At 40.6% G+C, this 26,121-nt stretch overlaps 1 protein-coding gene across 2 annotated transcripts; it reads left to right on the plus strand.

Annotated features, from left to right (window-relative positions):
* Window positions 1-547: 547 nt before the first annotated feature.
* On the plus strand, window positions 548-20,157 carry tshr (thyroid stimulating hormone receptor). Of its 2 annotated transcripts, XM_023430126.2 has the most exons (10): window positions 548-983; window positions 7,353-7,424; window positions 8,464-8,538; window positions 11,550-11,624; window positions 12,348-12,422; window positions 13,143-13,220; window positions 13,789-13,857; window positions 15,384-15,461; window positions 17,257-17,445; window positions 17,868-20,157. In XM_023430126.2, the coding sequence occupies exons 1-10, from the start codon at window positions 814-816 to the stop codon at window positions 19,321-19,323; spliced, it is 2,337 nt and encodes a 778-aa protein (XP_023285894.1). In that variant the 5' UTR covers window positions 548-813; the 3' UTR covers window positions 19,324-20,157. The 2 variants fall into 2 exon arrangements, with proteins under 2 accessions (XP_023285894.1, XP_087025740.1); XM_087169614.1 differs by lacking the exons at window positions 548-983; window positions 7,353-7,424 and adding an exon at window positions 10,824-10,881.
* Window positions 20,158-26,121: the final 5,964 nt, after the last annotated feature.

Below are 26,121 nucleotides of genomic sequence, written 5' to 3' on the forward strand. Positions count from 1 at the left end.
AAAGAAAAGAAAAGAGAAGAGAAGAAAAAAAAGAAAAGAAAAAAGTGTATCGTAGAGGACAGACAGGAAAGGTCGATTCTCTTTACTTTGAGGAAGGGAAAAAGAAAAGAAAAAGCAAGATAAGTCAGTAAATTATTGAAAAATTCTTAGAATAGACCTAGAAATCTCATGTCCACCGACGTGTACTTGACATAGCTAATAATGGAGTATAATAAAATAAATAGAGAAGAGAAGAGAACTATATTGGGCATATAGACTTATAGAAATATACTGAAACACTTTAGGTTTATGAAATATATTGAATAGGACAATTTATATCAACAACTGATGAATAATGTATAAAAGACTTACAGTTAAGCCTGTGTATGTAAAATATATATTTTACTTAAAAGAACAAAACATACAAGATCTGAAATCATTGCTCAAGGGGGAGAAAAGGAAAAATACTATTCTCAAGTCTAACACAAGAGTGCCTCAGAAGTCCACCCTCCCCTCAAGTTGAAGACCACCTCCAAACCCACCACCGAGCTGCAGCTGTCCGTCCTACAGCATCTCCACCTTCACAACCTCACAGAAACTCCTGGGGCCCTGTAAAGAAAACTGAACATCACAGTCCAGTACAGCTCCACTGTCTCTACCAAAGGATTATAACCTATACACCAAAAACAAACATCATAGTCTATTATAGAGAACTTTGCTGACATTGGTATACATATTTGTTGTGGTGGACATCAAGAGGACCATCAGATGGAGACAAAGAAGTCAGTCTGAAGGATATTTTGAGGCGACACTGACAGCGGGCAGCTCTCCAGCATGCAGGTGATAACATGCGCGTTGTTTATGCTCGTCACTCTCCCTGTCAGCTCCGTGTCGGAGGCTGACTCTTGCCCTGCTGTCTGCGAGTGCTCTGAGTGGAGGACTCACACCATCTCCTGCTTTGACATTGATATTCTCCCCAGGTTTCCAGCAAGCACGGAGACACTGTAAGTAGGCGTAAAAAACGCATCTGTAAAAGTGATTCTTCTGTCTTTTTTTCCCCTGTATTTTGAAAGTAAAGTGCTCTTAACCCCGAGGAAAAATCATTATATCATGAATATTCCTTCAAAGTGTTCCCACAGGGATTTCGAGGCTGTCTGTGATGTTAAGCACTTATTCCATTTCAAGGTATTATTTTTGTCTATTATAAGATTGCTAAGATTGCTAACTCCAAAGTTGTCAGTGAGGATTTTATTCTTGATTTAGTGTGAAATACAGCCAATCTTTAAACATCTTAAAAGTATACTGAACTTATTACAATTCTTTTCATGAAGATTAACTTTCAAGTACTTTAATATTGGAATAATATGACTGCAATAAATAATTCATTCAAGCATGTTATCAAAAAGATCCATTGAACCATTAGCCCACCTTTATAACCTGAAATCCTATAGCCCCCTGATGTAACTGAAAAGTATAATGTTAAAGTTAATAATGGTTGGTGTGTTGGTCACAGGTGTATCATGATTAATGTGTAATCATCTATAATTTACCCATAGAAATTTGCATTACAACAGCATCTCCTAGCACTTCAAACAACTACTATCAACATAGTATGTCCCCTGAGTGTTTGTGCTGTTATGAGTTAACTGTATGAGAAACTGAGATGGGTGGAGGAAGAGACAGAGAAAAAGAGAGAAAGAAGAGAGGCAGGGATGAGATGTCCAGTTCACTGGGTTTGTGCTACAGGGTACTGGATCTTTGTGCAAAGCACCCATACTTCACGCATTGACGGTAGATAAGAAACAGTTTGGAAAAAAGGGATGCGCTTCATTACTAAGTGTAGCGCTCACCACACCTTACTACCCTTGCATTTAGTGAGGAAAATAGAAAAACAATCCTACCTCCTCATCTAAATTAATTCAGTTTCTACTTTGACCTTCGCATACAGACATACCGTACTTGTAATGAACTAATTTACAGCCAAACTGCTTGATACACTTTTGCTATCTGAGACCCCAAAGAATCTGACAAGGATCCTGGGAGCCGACATGATGTAATATGTCAGGGTCACCTCTGAAAAATGTATCAGGGCTTTTACACTTCCTAAATTGCTTAAATACAGGATGAAAAAATTATGCAATAGAGCGCGACCAGTTTGCCGTGGCCTTGAGTGATGGAAACACATGCCCTTCAGGGACTCTGTGGCAGATGTGGAAACATAGAAGCTGGAAGAGTGAGAAAGGGTATTTCCATTTAAATCAGTATTCTTGAATGATAACTCAGACAGTAGATGTTATGCTGAACAAACTGCACTTTTGGTGATGATGTTGTGGAAGCTGGAACATTTTCTAATATTTCAAACACCATCTTAAACATATATGATGAGTGGAAGTTTTGCTGGCATTAGCATTGTCATTGTGAGTATGTTTTAACACTTGTTACTCTCGCACAAAATTCCTCTAAAGCACTGATGTAGGGCTCGGTAAGATAAGGAGAGGGTTCTGCGCTGTGTTATGATAATCCTCATTCCTCTCTTACAGTTTATTGGAACATCCCTCTATCCTTCAATCCCAGACACCACTCTTCATTGCCTCCAACAGCACCCATCACATAAAATTATCTCCCGATCACTGCTCCAATTCACGTCTGCACGTGCCCCTATGTCCCCTACGATTTCCTCACATTCCTGCCCAAAGTTTACCCAGAGCCCTCCAGGACAATAGAAAGACATGAAAGCATGCCACCAAGCGCTGCCCTGTCGCCATCCTGATAAAAATATCTGCCAAATAATCCCAAAATAGACTGTGTGTTGAGGGGGATGTTCTAGCAGATGAGGCGTAATGAAGTTTGGTTTTGTTGTACGGACATGAATGACCCTGCTGCCCTGGTCAGGCCAGTGGGGTCCAGTTTCACTGATTCTGGCTGTCAGTTTGTTTGTGCTATTGGCCTTTTGTCTTGTGGATTGTTATCTCTGCCAAGGAGCTTCGATTTGGTCCATTAGTTTTTCTGTCAGCAAACAATCTGAAAATCCTCATGACAAGTTCCATGAATTGGACCGATGAGAAATCACATAATATTTTTATAGTCAAGGCTTGGTGTTTCAGACACTGACTGAGCTTAGAAAGATACTTGATTTTGACAGACTCTAAAAAGTTCAATATTTTTGATAGGCTACATATTTTCGGATGACAAGCTAGCATCTGGTTAGCTTAGCTTAGCACAAAGACTGGACGCAGGGACGCACAGTCCAGGACATACCTTCCTGTGAAATTGGTGAATTGTTTTTACACTTTTTGCTTTGGTACAGATTGCACAAAGAGATAATGCTGATAGTAATGTTAGTTAGCTTTAGAGGCACTGGTAGGTAAAATTTATTACCTTTGGACAGAGCCAGCTGAGCTGTTTTCCCCTGATTGCAGTCTTCTTGCTAAGCTAAGTCTAATGGAACTGGCTGCTGGCTTTAGCATGAACTATATCTAGCATACAGATATTTATGAGAGTGGTATTAGTCTTTTCCTCTAACCCTCTGCTACAAACCAAATAAGCATATTTCCCAAACCTTTTTTCAACTCTGACGGAGGTTTGTGTTCTCAAATCTCTTTTAAATTGCCCTATCATGGACAAAAACTTTCAAACTTTCTGCACTAATTCTTTTATTGCCATCTTTTGTGGAAGAAAATGTGTAAACATTCTATTCAAAAAACAAAACGTGAATGCAAAGCAGACGTCTGTGCATGTCTGTGTGTGAGTATGAACATGTGGATACTTAGAGTTTGGAGTCCTTTGTGTGTGTGCACTTGTGGAGGTTACTCCATGCGCCACTGGGAGTCAGAGAGGTGGAAAGGAAAGCACAGACATGCTTAAAAGCCTGCGTAGCGTGACTCCCGGCTGCGTCTGGACGATGCATTCAAATACAATATTTACTTTTTACAGCACATTTCTCAAACACCCAGAGAGTTCCATTTGAGAATAATTAAGAGGAAAAAAAGACTTCAAGGGAAACGTGGAAAAAAAACACAGCAGTTCCCGTCTTTCAAAAGCCTCTGAATTTTTGGATTGGAGTTAAAACGTGATAACTTGTGATATTCGTTGTCCCTCAACCTCTCATCTAAAAAAAAGTGACCGAAGAGTGAAATTCTAATGCTGTTTCCTGAATGGTAACAGATGAGCACTGGGATTAATTGTAAAATATGAAGTGGGACTTTGAACATGATGAGCTGTAGCTGAGATTACTGGAAATACTGACAGTTTCCCAGCTATTAATTTGTACCAATGGATCAAGTAATGGAAATTGTTACTATAACTTCACGTTCTATAATAATTACCTCCTGTGTATATGAGAAAACAAACAGGAATGTCATCTTTTATAAACTTTAAATAAAAATTATTCATTGTCCTAAATACTGTTGTTTTGCCTCTTAATTGGTTGTGTGCGTTCAAGCATTCGGACTGAGAAGACAGTCAGGATTTTTGTAACGACAGCATTTCTACATGAGAGGAGATTTACACTGAATCACACTGGAGAAAGTGCAGGTTGAATATGTAACTGACCCTCTCTACCAGTCACTACAGACCATTACACATCAAAATGAGACAGAACCCATAGTAAACACAGCTATGTTGTCAATCCAATGTTGACACTATTATGAATTATGTGGCTTCTCCCCACTTCAAACTCAATTCCCCACCTGTTTGTTTTCTCGGGTTTCTATCCAAAATGACAAAGTGAGGGAGTAATTTTCTCCTTAAGCCCGCGAGATCGACTCATTGGTCTTCTCTCTTCACACTTGCTCCTGAGGGAAAATGCATGCTGGTTATTTGGGTTTTGAGCAGGGCGGCGAAACAGCATGCTTCTGACAGGGGTGTTTGGTGTCAGGGTCTGCTCTGTGTCCTTCTGTTTGTTTGAGTTTGTCAAAGCGTGTGCAGGGTGCCGTGCTCCAGTGTCTACTTAGTGACTCAAACCCCACTTTTCCCTCCACATGAGCGTGATTCAGACTCCTGGGCCAGATCTGCAACCTCTGAATTAGTCTATTGTTCCTCTGATGAAGCAAAGGTGCATGAAGATGGTGGCTTTGGCTGAGTCCCTTTTTATACCTGTTTCCAAATGGACACACATACTGTTTGCTAGTTGAGGCAGGATGCGGTGGAACAAAGTGCATCCTGAAATACAATATGACATCAACACATGTGGATACCATCTTAATCTCTTTCTTCTATTATTATGTTGTGATTCCCAAGTCCACCACAACAAAGTCTGCCGTAAGATCACAGGAAAGAGGCAACACATTTTCGCTAGCGACGTATGAGGTGAAAGAGCCCACAATGTACTCTAAAGGAAAAGCTTGACTTTCTGGGAGATGCACTTTTATTGCCAAATGTTCGATGAAAAGATCAATACTACTCTCATGTCTATACTGTGTGCTTAATATGAAGCTACTGCCAGCAGCAGGTTAGCTTAACAAGCACAAAGGTTGGAATCAAGGAGTAGCCTGCACTTTCCAAAGGTAGCAAATCCCACCTGATAGCACATCTATAGCTCACAAATTAACACATTATATCTGGTAAATCTGTACAAGAACCCTTCCATAAAAACGACATTTGCTCTTGCCAGACAGCCAGCAGACACTCCAGGAATTTACGGCTCCCTGCCAAGAAATAGTTTGGCCCATTACCCCCTACATGTCCTTTTTACACTTCAGTTTTTGTATGGATTAAACAAAACAGATACAACACAACATTTCTGAGCTTTAGAAGTAAATTTTTTTTTAAAAGCTTGGACAAAACCTTGTTGGCTGCTCACCCGTACCTCCAGCCTTCTTGCAATGCTAACCATGGCTACAGCTTCATATTTAAAGACATGAGAGTGGTATTGATCTTCTCATATAACTTTAAGCAAGAAAGCTAATTTCCGCATATCAAGCTATTTCTTTTTTTGGAAATACAATTTTTTTCCTCCTCCTTTTATGCAAAACATTGCAGCAAGCTAACAAGTTTGACTTACAGATCAGATTCTAAATACTTTCTGTCTCATAACTTAAACCTTATTGTGGAGGTGTGCATCGCATACTTAGGCCTTAACCTTACTTTCTGAAACATTGTCCTAAGCAGGCCCAGACATTGTTTGATTTGGCTGTCAGATCAGGTCCATTCAGTTCCAAGTCTTTGTTTCTTCTCTTGTTCCTAGAATAGGGGGATCTGTTTTACCATTAACTTCAAAGAAACCTTTCATCTAACACTGAAATTCATCAGTGTTGGGCCTTTATGTGTTATTCCCTTTTCTCTCTTTTATTTTTTCTTTACACTTTGTCCCATTCTCTTTTTGCAGTTAGACCTATTTTTGTCTGGAATTATTAGATCATTGGATTGGATATTGGAATATAAAGACAAAAATTCTATATGTGAAATCTAGTTATTGATAATTGAATCACTTTCATCACAATTAAAATATTAAACATTTCTGCAATGCTACAGTGAAGGTCATTATACTCTCCATGGGTTATAAAATCTCCAGGTGCAAAATTTTTAAAGATGATGAGATTGATACCACTCTCATATCTGCAGTGGTGATCCTAAACTCTAGGTGGCCCCAAACTAAGAAGCCCATCAAAGAACCCCACCGCTCACCTAGACTACTGGCAGACACTACAATTTACATTGTCCCCTGGATGCCTCTCATGTAGTAAATGGGTAGATGTTAGCTACAACAAACATCATCCGGGGCCCCCCTAGGGGGCGGTTTGGAGCAACAGTATGGTGTCATTATGGGAGGTTTAAGGGGGTTTGTAGATGTCATCGCAAAATTTTCTAATATGAAGGGCCATCGGGGACCCCTTTTCCTCTTGGGGGCCCCAAACATTTGCCTGGTTCCCTGACTGTGTGTCCCTGCATATCTCTGTATTTAAAATGAAGCTATGTGTATCCAGGAGACGTCAGCTTAGCATAAGGACTTGAAATAGTAGGAAGAAGCTAGCCTGGCTCAGTCCAAACAAAATCTAAAACAGTGCCTCTAAATCACTGTCTAACACATATTGAATTTATTTAGTTTGTACGAAAAAACAACAAAAAAAAAAAAACAATTCAATCAAGCTAGCTGTTCCCCATGTCTCCAATCTTTTCTATTTTATTTCTGTTCTAACCTCAACCAACTGTCTGCTGGTTTTAGCTACGTATTTACCATACAGATGTGAAAATGGTATTGATTTTCTCATCTAATTCGCAGCAACAAGTGAATTAGCGTTTCTGCCGAATGTCAAACTGCTCCTTCAGAAATGTCAAGAACACCTTGCTAAAAAAGTCAAGTCCAACAAACAGATGCTATTCAGAGTAAAATGTGTTTGTGACAACTAAAATGTCCATACTTATTTTTTCACCAGGTGGCTTTTTGAGACCCGTCTGTCAGCTGTTCCAGCAGATGTCTTTGCCAACATGATCAACATTTCAAGGATGTGAGTGTCGATTTATCAAAATTTATTCTATTCACAGACCCTTCAAAGTTGCTCTCATCCACCTGTTGTCTTTCGACTCCTTTCCCTAAAGAGTGGGAATCTATCCCAGCTCCAAGCTGCCCACCCCTTTTCCTTTTTGTCTCCCACCCAAGCAGATGATATGCTCTCTGTTTAGTATCACTGCTGCCTCCTAATCACAGCTGGAAGCACTAATGCGTTCCTTCATCAGGAATGTTGGTCCTTCGACCGCAGTGGGGCTTGGACATTGGCTAGGTATTCCAGCAGAGCTTATTGGATGTGTGGGAATTGTAGACTCCCTGTAGAGGTGGAGTCTCCTCTGTGTAGAGGTAAAATATACACTCGAGACTTGATCCTCGGCCGCTGAGTCTGACGTCTGCGTCCAAGTCATGCGTGAAGGGAGACGGAGATGGTGGATGAGAGGTTTTGTGTAAGCCTCAAATGGCCACAAGTGCTCACAGCCAGTGTGTCCACTGACTCTTTGTTCGCTGTCCAGATACAGATACGTATAAAATGTCAGCAGATTCTCAAATACAAGCTCTTTTTTAGTTTGTGAATACTGAGGTGTGTTTCATTCAGTGCCTAGTAATAACTATAAGTAAACAGAATATATGTTTTTTTTCTAGTAATTTTGTCATTTTTACAGTTAATCCAGTGCTAAGTTCATGGTTTATTTTAAGAGCATACTTGTTACCAAGTAATAACAAGTGAGAGCAGATTGACTGATGACGAGGTAATGTATATGTGAGGTGCATACCTTTAAAATTGCCCGTGACTTTAGGGGGGCTTGGGAGACACTTTGGGTTGATAAATTCAGGAAAGAGTTGCAGACTTTGGGATCATTTTTAGAGCCACACACTTACAGTCATTTATGAAAACAGGTCTTATATTTCGCTTTCACGCTTGCACAGTACTTTTCATTCTTAAAAATCAGACAGATGGTTAAGAAAACTCATTATTTTAGATATTGCAAAGATGATTTGTGCATTAGATTTGGTGTAAGTTTGTTTATTGCTTTTAGATATATGTCAGTGGACGTGAAGCTGCAGAGGCTGGAGAGACACTCATTCTACAACCTGAGGAAAATCACCCACATGTGAGTACCTAAAGGAAAAGGGTACGCTATTTATTGATCTTTATTGATTAAGCTGTTCCATTTGCTCTCTGAAAAGAAAAATGCTTAATTTTGAACCTTGCCGGCAGCAAATGGAAGTGTGGAAGAAACACATTAGAAACTTATTTCTCTCCTGCACATCACTTACTGCTCCTCATCAGAGTGGTACGGAGCAGGTTTGCTAATTCATGAGGTTGAAAAAATAACCCTGTTGTGGGATTACTTATTGCAAATTAGATAAGAAACTATTCAATTCAATGAAGTAACTCATTATCTGAATGTATTTGCCGCATTATTACAGGGCCCGGTCTGAGCATGTTAGAGCAGAGAGGCTAAACAGCAGCCAGTGTTTGGCTTCTCTCTTCGTCTTCTTCATACTCCAGCTCTTGTTGAAGGAGCTCAGGGGAAAAAAGTCTAGCAAGGTGCACTCTATTCTCAATTATGGGATAGAGATTTATGGCTGAGTCTCCGGGTGGACCACACACTTTCCAGCAGAACACCTCCTAGCACTTCATATATTACTGCGAGACTTCCTGCCTATGTGAATGATTTGTTCCAAGTTACAGCATCTTGTAACACAGCAGTTTGCGTGTACGTAATTTGTTTCCACTCTTCACTTACTGTATAAAATGTGGGCATGTGCAGCTGTTTTAAACAGTAACTATGATTAACAGCCACAGACATTCATTTGACATGACTTGATGCATATGTGCATATCATTTAGCTGTCATTTTTATCTTAATTATCCTTCCCTTTGCTCTGTCTTTATTTGGTTCCTAATTCCAGATATCAAAAGACAGACAGAAACGATAATTCAAACCGCTGGCTGTGGGTTGTATCTGTGTTCTGGGGGTGTATTTTGGATCTCTGGGGCCTATTTGCCACTGATTGGTGGGGTGTAGTGCCATACATCAGAAAATGGCATCTCTCTCAGGTTTCCTTCAGGGTCAGACACAAATTAATGCTCTGCTTCCTGTTGGCTGCTTGAGGCCGACAGCAGCTGTGGATCGAGGAGTGCAGTCGGAGCTGAAAATTCAGAGGGGTGGCTGGTGAAGTTTGTATCGTGCCGCCATCGATAAAACCACCACTTTTAAAAGATATATACAGAAGTAAAAATGCACATATTTTCATACTCTGTGGTGTAGATAAATCTCAGTTTCAGTGCTCTATTGGCAAATGATACATCGCAATAATGATTCAATCTATACACACACAATTTATAAAAACTTCAACACTCTGCCACAAAGGAAAGAATGTTTTATCTTTACAGGTATAAGCTGCATTAACAATGGGTCAAATAACTTTGAGTAAGGTGAAAAGTGTAGTGACATAGTGACAAACCCATCGAGATTTATCACTTGAGTCAATTTCCCTCTTTTCTTTCTCTCTCACTCTCTGGGGTTGTTTTGTATCTTTTAGATCACTGTCTTGGTTTTTAACTTAACTGTTGTGGTTCAATCTTCTTAACAACCCAATTTCAAGCTGCTGAAAGCAGCCCTGATAAACATACTGCACAGCACCAAACAGCAGGTAGACAAAGTTAGTCACTGGCTGGTGAATGTGGTGGAGCATTTTGCAGTGAAAAGGTGTTTTTGGTGAGTTGCTGGAGACCAAACCAGAGCTAACAGGAGAGAAACTCTTTCCCTGGTAGCAAGAAGCAAAATCAATACCCTTTTTGTATATGAACAGTCTCTGCTACATTTTTGTCATCATCACATAGACCTCTTTCCGATGATGATGTTGATTATCTTGGCAATACAAACCTGATTCTACTTTTTAGTAAGGATGGATGTGTAGTTAATATGATAAACTTAAAGACCCCCTCCTAACCTTGTTAACCTGTGAATATGCAGTTTTTTTTATTATTATTATTATTTAATACAAGACATATCCATGTAAAATAACCAGTCAACACCATGACTGAGTATTTCCACCTTGGAACTGCAGTGAACCAATGACAGTCTCATAAAAACAGATTCAGATAGCCAGGGATTCATATGTCACAAACCTGAGGAACCAATTGCATCAACTTGCAGGGTCAGGGGACGGGCAAAATAAACACAAAACCTTCAGTTTTCAGTACAGAGAGCAAGAGTTTGCATTAGCACAGTCACTAACACTGTCAGCCACTCCCAGTTACAAGCTAACAAACAATTAAAAAAAAGAAAAAAAAGATGCTAACTATGCTAACCGTCCTGATATGTCTGCTAGTCGCCGATTTTGGCTAACCATCTTGATACTCTCTGCTCTTTCACCGGTCAACCTAGCACGAGCAGCAGTGGTGGGCGGGGCACAAGGCCTGATCCAGAATTTCTCAATGAGGAAGTAAGTGTAGATGTGTTCCAGCCCCAATTTTCCATTTTTTTTCACATATTATGTGGGAAAATATTAATCATAGCCGATTATTTTTACATACTTTAAAACATGTCTGGTGAGGAACTTTAACAAAGCAAAGAGGACCACACACAGAAATACAAAGTCTATCAGCAGAAAGTAAAAGGAAATCCAATTTCCACTGACACTGTGTGATTGACCTTTTGGTTTGAGCCCTAGTTTTTACACAGCAGCACTGGGAAGACTCAGGGACTTCCACTGACCTGACCACGTCTGTCTCCTTTGTTCAGTGTGGTTTGCCAGGTGTGTGTAGAAGGGCCAGAACACACGTTTGAGCGCACCACATGGCTTCAGACAGCAGAGAGAGGTGTTCAGTCCAGCACAGCACAGGGTGGACCAGAGTAAACACACTAATGAAACACTAATTGGACGCCACTTCCGGCCCTGGCTGTCTGCACTGAGTTTCCTTTCTCTTGCACACTGGCATGCACCTTGCTATTTTCTGTCAGCAGGTTTTAAGACTGTGCAGTGTGTCGTTTCTTTGAAAAATTTTGTAATGGTCAAAACATTTCTGTCCTCTACTTATGATCTCAATTAGTTTATATTTATGCGTAAAAATATTTTCAGTGCATCCCTTTCTTGCCTGTTTGTTCTTCCAGAGAGATACGTAATGCGAAGAGTCTGACCTACATCGACCCAGAAGCCTTTAAAAATCTCCCAAACCTTAAATACCTGTGAGTACCTGTGAGATTGCATACTCTTTTTTTTTTTTTAACTCATACCATTATTGGCATTGAATTCCACATACTGACAACATTATGGAAACCCAAAAAGGACGAGGGTGTAGATTTAAAATGCTTGGGCCTGGTAATAATTTAGACATTGTGATCTATTCATAGAATTGTGTGTGTCAGTATGGGCAAGACTGAGTCATGCTTCATTTGAATTTAATGCAGTGGTACAGGCTGAGTTTAGAAAAGTTGCTGCACGCTCTACACACAGATTAAATCAAACATATTTGGCCTAAGAATGAAAGACGTCAATCTCATGTGAATTCTTGACTCAGGCAGACAACTATAAGCTGTTGTTTCCTTCCAGAGGGCCAAAGTTCACTAGTGTAGAGAGATGCCACCATTACTTAAGCTCTTTTCAAGAAGCGCTGGCCTATAAGAAGCCAGAATCTGACAATGACCATTCAAGTTGCCTATTAAATAAATTGGGCTAGCTAATTCTTAAATGATGCAGTCCGAACAATAATGTATTTAGTTGTGAAGCCCACATTAGATCTTGGGACTGTATTTATGCTAGCAGTGCGCACTATATATTTGCATTACACCGTTGTGTGTTATAATTCTACAGAGGATTAATAATCGAGCAATAAAATGCATCACATCTTTGCAAAGCCCTGTAATCTCTGTTGCATATATCCTGACTGTTTCTATCTCTGTGCTGTTCAGGGGGATTTTCAACACCGGCCTTACTTTCTTCCCCGACTTGAGCAACATTCACTCTAATGACATGAACTTCATATTGTAAGTTACTGCAACCTTACACGTTTTAAATCGAGCACACTAGTCAACATTTATTATTTAGCATTTTAACATCTGTCCTTCGTATAATAGAACAAACAAACATGACTCTTTTAGGAAAGTAATTAGCCTTTAACAGCCATTTCCTGCACCATGCTTTACACTGTTTAAGGGACAGGAAGATGGATGTTTTGCTCCACTACAAAGTGAGTGTTTTTTTTGTTTTTTTTTATGATTTTGACAACGTAATAAACTAAAAGGAATGACAGGGAAATGAAAAAAATCGCGTCTTACATATTTATTCTCCTTTGTATTCCATGTAAGGATGGACAAATAGCAACATTGTAGTTTGTAACACAACACAGCAGGGATTATGGGAAATGTGGTCTCAATTTTGAGAAATACTACCACTAACAACGCCACCTCATAAATTTGATATAAAATGCTACATTAGCAGTTTGTGCTCTGTGTGTGTGTGTGTGTGTGTGTGCATGTGTACCCCTCATCTGCTTCACCATGTCCCTACGAAATGAGCTACATCTACAGTCACATCTCTGTCATCACCATCTCAGACAGCCGCTCTATCTAATTTAATTTTCCTACCCAGCCATAATACTTGAGCATACATTCATCAGCTCTACATTCCTCCCGATGCCATTTTCCAGTGAAAGGTATTTACTTACACCACTTCATTTCCTCTCTGTTTGGTGCCTTCATTTGCAGGGAAATTGTTGATCATCCCTACATCACTGACATCCCAGCCAACTCTTTCCGTGGCATCACCAGTGATGTGCTGACAGTGTAAGATATCACATTAAACACACATACTGTATATACTGTACATTCATGTAAAAACATCTGCTCTCACCAAAAAATGTGTTAAGTAAATGCAAACTATAGACTGTATATGATATAGACTGTAGTAAAGTGAGTGCCGTAAGACTGGTTTTGTCCTTTATCCCTAAATCAAACCCAAACCCTAAAATAGCCACTAGAAGAAGCAGGGATTGGCCAAAATGACCTCACTTTAAAAACATGTCCTCATTTTGAACCAACTTGAATCTCCCTGATAACAAAAACAAGTACACAGACACTCACACAGAACAGGCAAGCACATATACTGTATGTGGTTAGGTTTGGGAGTGAAAATAGAGGGATTGTAATTTTAATACACAGAGTGGCATGTTACAGAAAATGTTGGACTAAAAACCACAAAACCTCACCATAAAATGTAAAATAAGATCCCACTTATCTCTGTCACTGCTGCATGGAAATAGATGAAACATTAACACATGGGAAATATTTTTATTCACTGGATTGGAAGAAAATTCTACTAAAATACTTGTTTAAACTTATTCTTTTGTTCCAGGATGCTGTATGGAAATGGTTTCAGAGAAATCCAACATCATGCCTTTAATGGGACCAAGCTAGATCAAGTGTAGGTTGATGGTATTTCTGTTCTGTGAAACATTATTTTTTATAGTGTGACATTGTGGGAAATGCTGCTGTCTTACAGAGAGTTAGATGAGACCATTGTCTCATGTCTGTGTGATAAATATGAAGCTACAGCCAGCACCTGGTTAACTAGCCTACCTCACAGACTGAGCTAGCATGGCTCTGTCCAAACAGAAATCCACCAAACAGCGCCTCTAAAGCTCATTAACACGTCATAGCTTGTTTGTTTAATCCATAGAAAAAATTAAGTGTAAAAACGACTGGTGGTTGTTTTATAAAGGGTTTGTTCTGGAGTATATCTTAACTATTTCCACCTGTTTCCAGTCTGGCTAGGCTAAGCTAACTTGCGCACACATGAGAGTGGTATCAATCTTGTAATTCTCAGCATGATAGCAAATAAAAGCATTTCCCAAAATGTCAAACTATCCCTCTAACAATTTTGTTCAGCAGTTTCAGATGCACATCAGCTGATCGTTTAGTTTAAACATAAAAATAAAAAAATTCAACTCTGGAGACACAATTTTATTTTATCTGGTGTAGTATCTGTCGATTTAGAAACTTTACATTTCTCATAAAAATTGGTTGCTCAGTGTTTTGCCTGGATTAAACCACTTCTGACATCTGGCATGTGTATTTCCTTTCCCAAAATTACACTACAAAAGCAGCAGGATCACAGCTGGGTCTCTATGGGCCTTCTCATATGCACTGAAAAAGGGCTTAAGCCCAGCTCTTGATTAGCAAGCTGGAGTTCTCATGGGAAAATATGTTTCCAAAAGTGGGTATCAGGAAGTCTGCATTAAGAGCCCCCTTCTCCCATACACTGAGTGACACTGGACCCTAGATTTGTGTCAGACTTGTAGAAAACAATTTCACACTTGTATATTCAATAGCCTCACAAGGATAAATTATGAGTCAGTGAGGGGAGAATAGGTAAGAATTAGCTTCCTTTTTCTCTTTCGACGAGTTTTCTTCTGTTCTTGTCACTGCCTGGTCCTGCATATTCAGGATATGAGGTATTGATGATATTAATTTAAAGCCCCTCTCCTCTTTTACAACACCTACACACAGCCCGGGTCCTTCTAAGAGCCTAATTAAGCCATTGGTCTGTGACTAGTGAGTCTTACCACATGGGTGTTTGTGTTGGCACCTGATCCGCTCTGAAGGGAGAACTGATCCCAGCGCAGCCTGACCAAGACAAACACATCCCTCACAAGTCTATTATCCTTATTAGATTTACGGGATTCAGGGAGATGTGTATTGAGGGTGCAGTATGTTTAAGGAGTATGCCGTCGCATCTTATACTATCTAATTTGAATCAACAACGTGATCTTGATTGAGACCTTTTTTTCTGTCATGTTTCACCCCTGAAATGAGAGAAAATAAACACAGAAATGTGCAGTGATGAGGCTTGGGAAAATATTATGCCATGCCTCGCCCCTGTCAGACTGACTGAAACATGAAGGATAACTTTTCTCTTAATAAACTTAAATTTTTGCTTTCCTGTCCCAGCGACCTTCACAGGAATAAGTATTTGACCAAGATGGATGAAAGGGCTTTTGCGGGCGCCATCAGCGGCCCCATGCTTCTGTAAGTACCTGAACTACCCGAGTACTCTGAGCCTCTCTTATCGACTGCTCATAATTGCACACAATCCAAAAAGGTGAGTTACATCCATTTATGTCATGTTTTGACCTGAAAATGGCATCGATCTTCTCATCTAACTCTGCAAATTACTATTTCAATAATAGATTTCAAATTTACAAATAGCAAACCATTTTGGAAGTGTATTTATATCACTAAATAATAGGCCTAGTTTGGCAATTACATTACTTACATCAAGTTAAATGTCAACAGTTTCCCCATTCATAATGTGCAGACTGGATGAGACATGTCTGCGACATTGGATAGCATATCATCAAAGTGTAAAAATCCAAAGCTCCACAGCTGGAGGAGGAAACCTGACACTCATTGTGTGCAAGCATGTGAGGGAGAAACTTCCGACGTTTGTCTGATACTGTTGTCTTTTTGCAGTTCTCAAGGTTATTAAAGCTGAGTTGCTCGCTTTTTAAAAGGTGCGCGATTTACCACGGCTATCTAGTTGCTATTGTGGCTCCAATCGAGCCGCTCAGCGTCTGGTTAGGTAAATAGGGTTCGTGTGCAGGTCTTCTTCTTCTGTTCCACTGAGTAACATGTCCTGAGTGAGGTCACCTCTTTGAGGTCATGAGCTAAACATCTGGGAATGACAAAATCAGGCTGACACTCATAGGGTCTGTGCTGCTTTTTTTGTGCAGCCTTACACAATGTGCCCCATGAGAGGAAAAGAGAGGAGAGGACAGAGAAGTGGGGAGAGCAAATGGGACTAAAAAAGAACAATTGAGCTCTTAGCAAATATGAAATTATTTGGCTTGTGTTTATTTTATTTAATAGAATTAATCATTGACTTAGGTGTAATGGGTTAGGAAATTAAAGAAAGCACAAGAGAACTTGGCCTCTCCTTGGCCCCTCGTGTCCGACGCTGTACAGCTGAATGTCCCGATAAGAGGAATGTCCTGATAATGGGATCACACAGGATGTTGGTGAGATTGTCAATCCCCTGCACGTCTCTGTCCCGATGAGGTTGAGCTGGCTTTGGCATGACAGGCGAGCGCGAGAAATACCACATGTAATTGCTTAAAGATGATGAAGGAGTGAGGAGCTCACTCTAGGAAACAGATGGAGGATGTTGTTTAATCCATGTGTGAGCTCTCTCGTCTCATCAGATCTCTGTAGATCTGTGAAAACTAGGTGCTGGGTGGTGACTACGGGCTGTTATTTGACTTAAATGAAAGTGTGGTGCTCCGTATTATTTATTACAATACGGTGTGTAATATAATAGGAGGGGGTGTGCAAAAAATTGCATGTTATCAACCAGACGTAGCTCAGCCTCGATGACACAGTTTTCCTTTCATAATCCTTTGAAAAATTCAAAGCGTTTTTTTTTTTCAACTTGTTATCCAGCAGCAGGTTGTATCGTGATCCTTCCAGTCTTCTGTCTGCCAGTCTATTTTCCGGTGGTGAAACAAATACTTAAATCTAATATTTCACAGACTATGGACTTAATGTACGGTCCAGTGAAGAAGAAGAGCGGCAGAGTGGAGCGGCACTGTGAAAGCATTGGGAAAAAAAGTAATATTCTGACTTTCCCTAATGTATCCATGGTGTTATGTGACTGACTCACGGAGTAACGTACAAAGCTCTAATATCAGGCTTGAGTTAGGATGTAGCTAAGAATTATTGGGTAGCTCAGGCTCCTCTCCTCTCATCGCCACTCTGCCACTGTGAAGGGCAAACTTCATTACGAATATATCTTCTTAAATTCTTTCATTCTCTTTCTGTCATGAAGAGACGTGTCCCTGACAGGGATCAGCTCCCTGCCGACCACAGGTATGGACTCTCTACGGGAGCTGAAGGCGCGCAATGCCTGGGCCCTCAAGAAACTGCCACCTATCAAAACCTTCAAGCACCTCACCATTGCCAACCTCACCTACCCCAGCCATTGCTGCGGCTTCAAAAACCTCAAAAAGAAACGAGGGTGAGCCTTCGTCTCAGTTCTTCATTTTGCATTCGTCAAAACAAACTTATGACAGTCAGAAAAGTGAAGTGGAGGCATCTTAGGAAGTGTGTCCTGGGTGTACAAAAAACAGGTAGTCTGTTCATGTAATGTGTTTGGATGAGCTACCACAGTGAGTGGGGCAGCTGCACTTCTATGGTGTGGATCTTGGCAGGGATTGAATCAACTCTCTGACGTGTTTACCTATAACTTCATACAGCGCTGCCATAATTAGTGTCACTCATTGCTGTTATTGTAGGAAGAATGTTGAGTCAGAGTCATAATGACTCTCAAAACAGGAATCCCTTTTCTTCAATTGGATATATAAATGATTTGATAGTACTCTTAGTGCTAGTGAGGACTGCAGCCAGTCTTATGTGTGTTTGTATGCATTTGTTTTTCAGCTTTTTGGAGTACTTCTTCTGTAACCTGACTGCTTTCAACGACCAGCATCACAAACGCTCTGTGGGGCCCCTCCGCATGCCTTCCCTCCAGGGGGACAGCATTGTGGAAACAGTCCCAGACCAGGAGCCAAACGATGGAGGTCACAGAGAGTCCCACCAAGACTGGAGGAGAGGTGACTTTCATGGCAGCCTCCACTACCACGCCTATTTTGGGGGGCAGCCGGATGAGGATGTGGGTTTTGGAGAGACCCTCAAGAACCCCCAAGAAGACACCAGCCAAGATTTTGACAGTCGTTACGATTATGTGGTGTGTGAGGAAGGAGAGGAGGTGGCGTGTGCACCAGTGCCCGATGAGTTCAATCCTTGTGAGGACATAATGGGTTTTGGCTTCCTGCGAGTGTCTGTGTGGTTTGTGAGTCTGTTGGCCATTCTGGGAAATGTGGTGGTGCTCCTGGTGCTGCTCACCAGCCACTACAAGCTCTCAGTCTCCCGCTTCCTCATGTGTCACCTGGCCTTCGCAGATCTGTGCATGGGGATTTATCTGCTCCTTATCGCCTCTGTGGACCTCCACACACGGGCCGAGTACTTCAACCACGCCATAGACTGGCAAACAGGTCCTGGTTGTGGACTTGCGGGTTTTTTTACAGTCTTTGCCAGTGAACTGTCTGTCTACACCTTGACAGTGATCACTCTGGAGAGGTGGTACGCTATCACCTTTGCCATGAGGCTGGATCGCAAGCTGCGGCTACACCATGCCGCAGCTGTGATGCTAGGAGGCTGGATCTTCTGCCTCGTCCTGGCGCTGCTTCCACTGGTTGGGGTGAGCAGCTATCAGAAGGTCAGCATCTGCCTCCCAATGGACACCCAGTCCACGGTGGCTCAGGTCTACATCTTGTCAGTGCTGGTCCTTAACGTTCTGGCCTTTCTTGTTATCTGTGCTTGCTACTTCAAGATCTACTGCGCAGTGCACAACCCTCACTACCACTCTGGATCCAAAGATACCAACATCGCCAAGCGCATGGCGGTCCTCATTTTTACTGACTTCCTGTGCATGGCGCCTATTTCCTTCTACGCCATGTCAGCAGTGCTGGACCGGCCGCTCATCACTGTCTCCAACTCAAAAATTTTATTGGTGCTCTTCTACCCACTCAACTCCTGCGCCAACCCGTTCCTCTACGCCATCTTTACGAAAGCATTCAGGGGGGATGTATTCATCCTCCTCAGTAAGGTGGGGCTATGTCAGCAGCAAGCACAGCTGTTCAGAGGCCAGACGGTCTCGTCGAAAGGAAGCAGTGGGACATCTCAGGTCCGTCGAGACAAGGATAAGGTTAGGAAAGGAGGAAGCGGGGGCCAGGAAGAGGTGCCCATCCACCTGAAGAAATGCTCCGGACATGCCTACCATCAAGCAGTGAGCCAGCAGACAAGGCCTGAGGAGAGCCAGAGCCTGAACACGTGAGCCGAACACCAGCTTGAAGTAGTAAAAAAGTAAGACAAGTTCAGGAGGCCTTGAAGTGTTTGTGGACAGATCTGTTTGGATATTTAACAGAAAGCTCCAGTATTCTGTATCTGCTTCAACTTTCAGGCCAAGTTCAGCTGTTTTCACAATTTGGGCTGTGATGATTTTATGGTTCCAGTTGTTGGAGGATATCAAGTGTCCCTGAAATATGAGCTCGACTTCATCTCACTTGTAGCTCTTTTTTATTCTGATGGACTGGCTAGAATAGAACCGATATTATTATAAGGAAAACATAAAGATAATACTCAAACATACACATTTAACTATGAATAAAATCAATTTTTCAGTATCTTTAATTATATCTTGAGTTTAATTCAAATTATGTGTGCACAGTCTCGCATTAAAATACAGGGAAATATGACAAATTGTATTAAGTAATTCATTTTCCAAAGATAAGACCTTTCTGGGGTAAAATATTTATACTTGGCTATTGTGTTCAAGGACAGCCTGCTGGCTCAGTGCCGTTCAAACAGTTTATGCAAATATAAAAACATTGCGTTTCTCATCGTCTTATCAATACCTCTGTATATAAGTAAGTACATGTAAGTACATGCTAACGTTTGGTGATTTATTAATGAAAGCAGGACACATTGTCTGTGATTTTTATGCATTTCTGAAGTGTGTTTACCTGAAGCTGAAAAGTAAAGAGCTCGACTGTTGAGTGAGTGTTTTTACAGCTAAAGTGGACTCTGTACTTGTACTTAATTGTGGTTTATAACTGCACCAAATCAATATATCGCTTTCTTAGTTTAATAAAATATGTGCTTACTTTTGTTCTTTATGTCATTTTTATTGAATATTGTAACTTTCCACTCGTTGCAGGAACCTCTTCATCTCCCAAGAGCATATGATCCAATTACAAAAGTAAACACGAGACATATTTTGATTATTAGCCATTTTTCTACAAATTACAGACAGGTATGATAATCACAAATATATACTGTTAAGGCCGTGTCTCTCCTTTGGAATGTCATGGTTGTTTTTCTAGCATGATCGTGATATTTTTCCATCCTCTTACGGAAACAAGTGACTTATACAATCAGTGGAGATAGCTTTGCCTTCGCCGGGAGAGCTTAAAGCAAATACAGCTGAGACATATGTGAGCTGCAGAGCGCTGTAGCTTGTGCGATATTGAGCTATTATGAGTTAAAGGACACCCTCTGCCAATGGCAGCTTAACATCTGGTTAGCATTTCATCTGCTGGGTGACATTTTTTAGAGGAAATATACAGATGAACGGGGGGGAACTTTCCAGGAAAAAGGGATCATTTCAGACTTCTTTTTTTTTTTTAATTTTGCTTGCAAAGTTGAAGATATTTGACCAGACTGCTGGACAGTTTGTTTCATTATGGGAAAAATAATACAACATTCCCAAATCTATATAACCCCACTGCAATCTTAAAGTGTCAGTGAGTTTGAATTGGTCGAAAACCTCAAAACTGGAGGGATTTCTACTTTTAAAGTTGAAAAAATTAAGAGTGGCATCTGCTCACTCTGTTCCAGACTTAACTCACACTGTAAATTGTGAACAGACTAACAGGACATCATTTTCAGCTGAACGTTTTCCACAGCGTCGTGTCCATCTCTTCCAGCCACCCATTAACAACAATCCAGTGTGGACCCTTCAAATGCTAAGCACTCTTGAGCTGGAGCGTGATGTGCCTGGCTGCGTTTGTGAGGGCCTACTCCCTTCCACTGCCAGTTAATGTTAACTCACAGTTCATACTTGTTTCACGAGTGTGTGCATGTCAAGGTTGATAGAAATCAAAGTCACTGCACAAATTGTGTGGGTGTCTGGGTGAACACGAAGAGACTGGGGGTGGTGACATATATCTGTAGAACACTCGGTCATGAAGTGTTTTCTCAAAGCCATCAGGATCATCATAGAGAATTTCACAGAGATTTGTGGGTAGGTGCACAGCCCAACCAAGAGACAGAAAAGGTCGAAACGAACCGATCGAGACTTGGACTGGATTTATTTTGACATTCTTCTGCTAGCTGGTTCTCAGGCCTGCCTGATTATTCCTCTCTCGGTATTTCAAATAAACCCATCTCTCTCCTGAGCAGGGCAGGGCCCGACGATGCACCTCTCTAACACCAGATTAGGTTGCTAAACTCAAATACAGTGGGAACAGAATCATGAGAAGAAGTGAGCGAAGAAACTGAGGTTTCTGTCAGGAGATTTAGAGTAGCCGCGGTCGCTCGGAGGAGGTCAGAGTATTCAAGTATCTATCCAGCTCTTGTTCCTGGGAACATGAAATCCCTGCATTTATGATGTCATTCCTCATGTAATTCCATGGGCCACTAGACAAGGACGGTCATCTTGAAGAGTCAAGTTCCCCTCTCTCACAGAAAACTCTTGAAAAATTACTAGAGTGAACCATGGAGTTGTATTAAAACATTTCTCCCTGTGTTGTTATGCAAGCAGTTTCACCCATTGCACACACATAAACAGGACAAGAGTTTTATTATTTTTGCTTTTATATAATTTAATAGACTACATGTCACAGTGGCATACAGGTGACCCATGCATCCATGTAGTAAATTAAGAATCTCCAGTATATATTTTACCTATTAATTCATTTGGTTGGTGCAAAGGATTGTTTTTGATACTTATCTATTTTTTTCAAAATCTTGTAATAAATACCAAAAGAGGCTGAGGCCGCACTTTGAAACAATATTTGAATTTTTCCCTTCTGCCAAATATGATTAGTCACCTCCATCTTACTGTGACCTATCAGCAGAGGTGTGGGGGGGAAACATACAGCTTGGACTCGGCTGGTAGTATTCTGTCTGATGTGTCTTCAGATCACGTCTAAAGGCAAAAGTGTTTACAACTGTTATGAACGACCACGTTTGAAGGCAGAGTGAAAACCTGCTTCTCACCTCGACACACCTGCTCAGAAGGTACGCTTGCCCGATTGTTGGTTTTGGAAATTTAAAGAAATTGTTCAGTGCTGTTCGCCCCTAATTCCAGGGTCAGAAGTCGTGAGGGGAAGTTTCAGACGGTGTTTGGCCACCCCACAAGCACTTTGGTCAAAATATACTGAAACCTTCAGACTTGACTTGAAAAATCACTAAAGACTTGCAACTTGACTTTAATATCTTGTAACATCGCTTCGACATTTTGCCTTGTGCCTTCAAATGACACAAAGATAAAAAAAAATACATCAGACGACAGTGAATGGCAAATCAAGTCAGGGATATAATTCAATCATCAGCCTATAGGCTTTTTTCACAGCAGACGTTTTGACTTTTGACGTTACTAATAACATTAAGGACAGAAACCATTAATTCTATTATTTACACTTATACTTTTCCTGCTGTGACATGTCAAAATGTCCTTCTTGACCTATCACATTGCGGGAGATGGAAGGAAAGGTGTGTTTGCTAATGCCAAAAAAAGACTTCTTTAGGACTTGAAACATAAAGTTAGGATTTTCTCTTAATGTGGAACTTCTTAGCCAAGATTTTTACACAGCTCTGTCTATTGGACACACTAGATCCATTGTGGGACACTGTAAAAGGCATGAGACAATGGAGAAAAACCAGCAAAGGAGGAATCTCCATTAGAAATGGATAAAGGCTCTTTGTCCCAAAGAGCTTCACATTTTTCTGAGACTGTGGTAAACTCAACATGCCACAGCCAACAGGCCTGGCTACTACACTGCACTGAAGCCAACAAACTTTATTTCGCCATGCAGCTGATTGGCAGTCACCATCAGTTAGCTGGTAAGCAGAGAAAGCTATAGAGTCTAAGCTAGACATCTCCAGGGCCTCATTATATGTCTCATTTGCCAGCAGCTCAGACTCTTATGTCTGAGTGCCCAGGAGTAGCATGAGGGCCCACTTCATCAAGAGCAGCCAGGGATACATTCTTCCTCCACTAGCTCTGTTCAGGGCTGAATACGTCTTTGTGAAGTGTGATATATTGTAGAAGTGACAGCCTGCCTCAAATCCATTTACAATCAAGGGCAAAAATCTCCATGTAGTTTCTGATTCGGCCGTAATCCCAGACAGCACCACACCTTTATCTCATAATTACCCACAAGGAAATACACAGGGATTGTATCAGTTTGGGTAGGAATTAGAGGAAAGGCAGCGAGAACGCCCATGCTGTGCAAAGCCTGACAGCCATCCAGACACTGGATTATACAGCTAGAAAAGTGGAATTGAAGACAGACTGGGGCAGATTCTGGGTCTCACGCCTATGTGGGATCAGATGTTGTGAGGAAGTGATACCATTCAGGGGTACTTGTACTCCAGGGGGTACCTATGCAGTTGAGTGAAAGCTAGTTAGCAAGAGAGAAAATCTAAATAGTTAGCAGGTGATAGATACTATATGGGTTAAATAAATAAGTAAAAGTAATGGGTAAAGAGCTGTAACAGCCAGTGCTTGAAGTGGAAGAAGAAAAAGAAAATGTCCCAGACGATTATTAGCAATCAAGGAGACTGATAACCAATATTTGGAACTGATATGCCAAGACAAAACTACTACTATATGAGGACTCTCACTGTGGCGTCCAGGTGTTTCTATTATTTTGTCCACAGCATTTATATTAATGAAGGTAGGCTAAATAACAGAAGCACTTCTCTGTATAGTTCAATACAGCTCCAAACACTACATCCTCCAAAATGATCAGATGAATCAACAACTCTCTAAAACTATTACAATAAAAACCGATTACAACCTTCATGCAGGAGGTTTTACTACAGGGCTGTTGTATTAGACTACATCAATTTTAGCTACATGTTCCTAATAAACTGACAACTGAGTTTATATCACCATATAATATGTTTTACCCCTCCCCGACCCCCTTTTAAAATGTAACATGTTTACTCAAAGACATTTTAACTGACTTACATTATACTTTTATCAGAAAACATTTTTACAGTGATTTTACTTATAAGAGTCAGTGACCTAGTGACAGTTAATGACCGTTCAGATGTTGAACATAGACTGTATGTAGGTGTTGATGTGCTGCAGTCAGTATAGTGCCTCATCTTCAGCTGGTTTCTGTTATTGGTAGTGATTATTGCTGCTCTATCTAAACAGTTAATGTTGCTGTTTTCTTCATCACAGTGACTAACTACCTGCTGTACATTTAAACTTAAACTAGTTCTGCTCCTGCACCCAGAGCTCTCTGCTCCTTTTAGGGACTTTCATTAATTCAGCTGTTTACATGCTATTCAGATCAGCTACTTACTTTAGCTTAGCAGTTAGCGCTAGCTTCTCTCTCTCTCTCTCTCTCATACTCAGTGTGTCTTGGATCAACAGGTGAACATGTTTATCAGAGTGTAGTGTAGTGTTGTTGTAACTTCAGTGTAGAGGACTGTGATGTTTATTACATATTCAGAGATGTCTGCTGTCTTACCTTCGACACACGTTAACTTGAACTGGAGCAGTCTGTGCCCGTCTGTGTACACATCAGCCTTCCGCGTGATAGGCTATTACTCGTGACGTGTAACGAATCAGACGGTGCTGTGGGCGGGACACCGCGACACTCGTTTGTTGAGTTTACTACTTACTCCCGGCCGTTTCTTACATAAACAAACACTGGGGTCACTACTAATTGCCCAGAACCTGAAATGGAGAGGACAGAACCGAGGTCCGGCAGCTAGTGTGAACTGTCGGTACGCAAGAAAAAGTAACGGTACTCTAAAGAGTAATATAAAGATCAACGTGCGTACCAGCCCACTTCAAGCACTGGTAACAGCTACAAGTAATGGATAAAGAGTTCAACAGTTAGCTAAAAGTAGGCTAATGTATCACAGTTTAAATAAATTGTTTGGTAAATGCAGAGGAAATAGCTAAAGGTAATGCATTAACAATTGAAATAGCTTTAAGTGATGGATAAAAAGTGGAGGTAATAAGTGATGGAGAAAATTGTTAACATTAGGCAAAAGTAATGGAAGTAATTGTAATGGATAAATGGCTGAAACTCTCTGCCACTAAACTCATAGTGGTACAAATGCAAACTTTACCAAACTGAAACAGATTTAAAAAAAAAATCAATTCATCACAACACATTTAGAGCATGACTGATGTTGATGACGGGGAACTGGAGTTCAGCGCTGTGGGTACAAAGCACAAAAAAAGGATGACAACCACTTGAGTAAGGCGATTTTGCGGGTGTTTAAAGACTTGGACCTGAATTAAAAGAAATACTGATTCTGATTCATTCACCTGATTAAGGTTAAGAGTTGAACTAAAAGACACTTTCTTTCTTTTGCAAAGGACAACTTAATGCATTCAAAGGACAACCTCCCAAGTGTTGTTCTGAACGTGATTTAATAAAAAAAAATTGAATGAATAACACAAACACATTTGCGTAATTATCCATTTAGAACACATATGACAAAACAATTAGTTGTGTCGAATACATTTTTAATAGACATCCTTTTCATAAACTCATTTATCATTTGTGAGTACCAGAACTGAAATAAAGTTCAATTGGCAGACACAACATTCAACAATATGGGGATTAACATAAAATAATATGAGCTAGTTAGATTTTTTTTTAAATCATTAATAAGGAGGCAAGCTACTGGATGCTGTGTTCTGAAAGCCCAGGAGCTCTTAGGGTGATATTTTACTTGAAAGTTCTCTACTTGAAATGTGTTGGAAACCTCTACCTAGGCACATTTATATTTATTTGCACATGGTAATGGGCCATTCAGTGCCTCTTCAAAAGCCTTTTTTATAGACAACTCATTTCAGGATCCATAAAAGAAAACA

Source organism: Seriola lalandi, unplaced genomic scaffold, assembly GCF_002814215.2.
Source record: "Seriola lalandi dorsalis isolate HSWRI2012SDOR001 ecotype SW California unplaced genomic scaffold, Sedor1 jcf7180002054901, whole genome shotgun sequence".
In the NCBI taxonomy this organism is placed as follows: Eukaryota; Metazoa; Chordata; class Actinopteri; order Carangiformes; family Carangidae; genus Seriola; species Seriola lalandi.

Excerpts from the sequence above, each read along its gene's own strand:
- tshr (XM_023430126.2), top strand. The coding sequence starts at position 814 with ATGCAGGTGATAACATGCGCGTTGTTTATGCTCGTCACTCTCCCTGTC. Across the intron at positions 11,625-12,347 it reads CTCCCAAACCTTAAATACCT|GGGGATTTTCAACACCGGCC; the intron begins GTGAGTACCTGT and ends TGTGCTGTTCAG. Across the intron at positions 13,221-13,788 it reads ACCAGTGATGTGCTGACAGT|GATGCTGTATGGAAATGGTT; the intron begins GTAAGATATCAC and ends CTTTTGTTCCAG.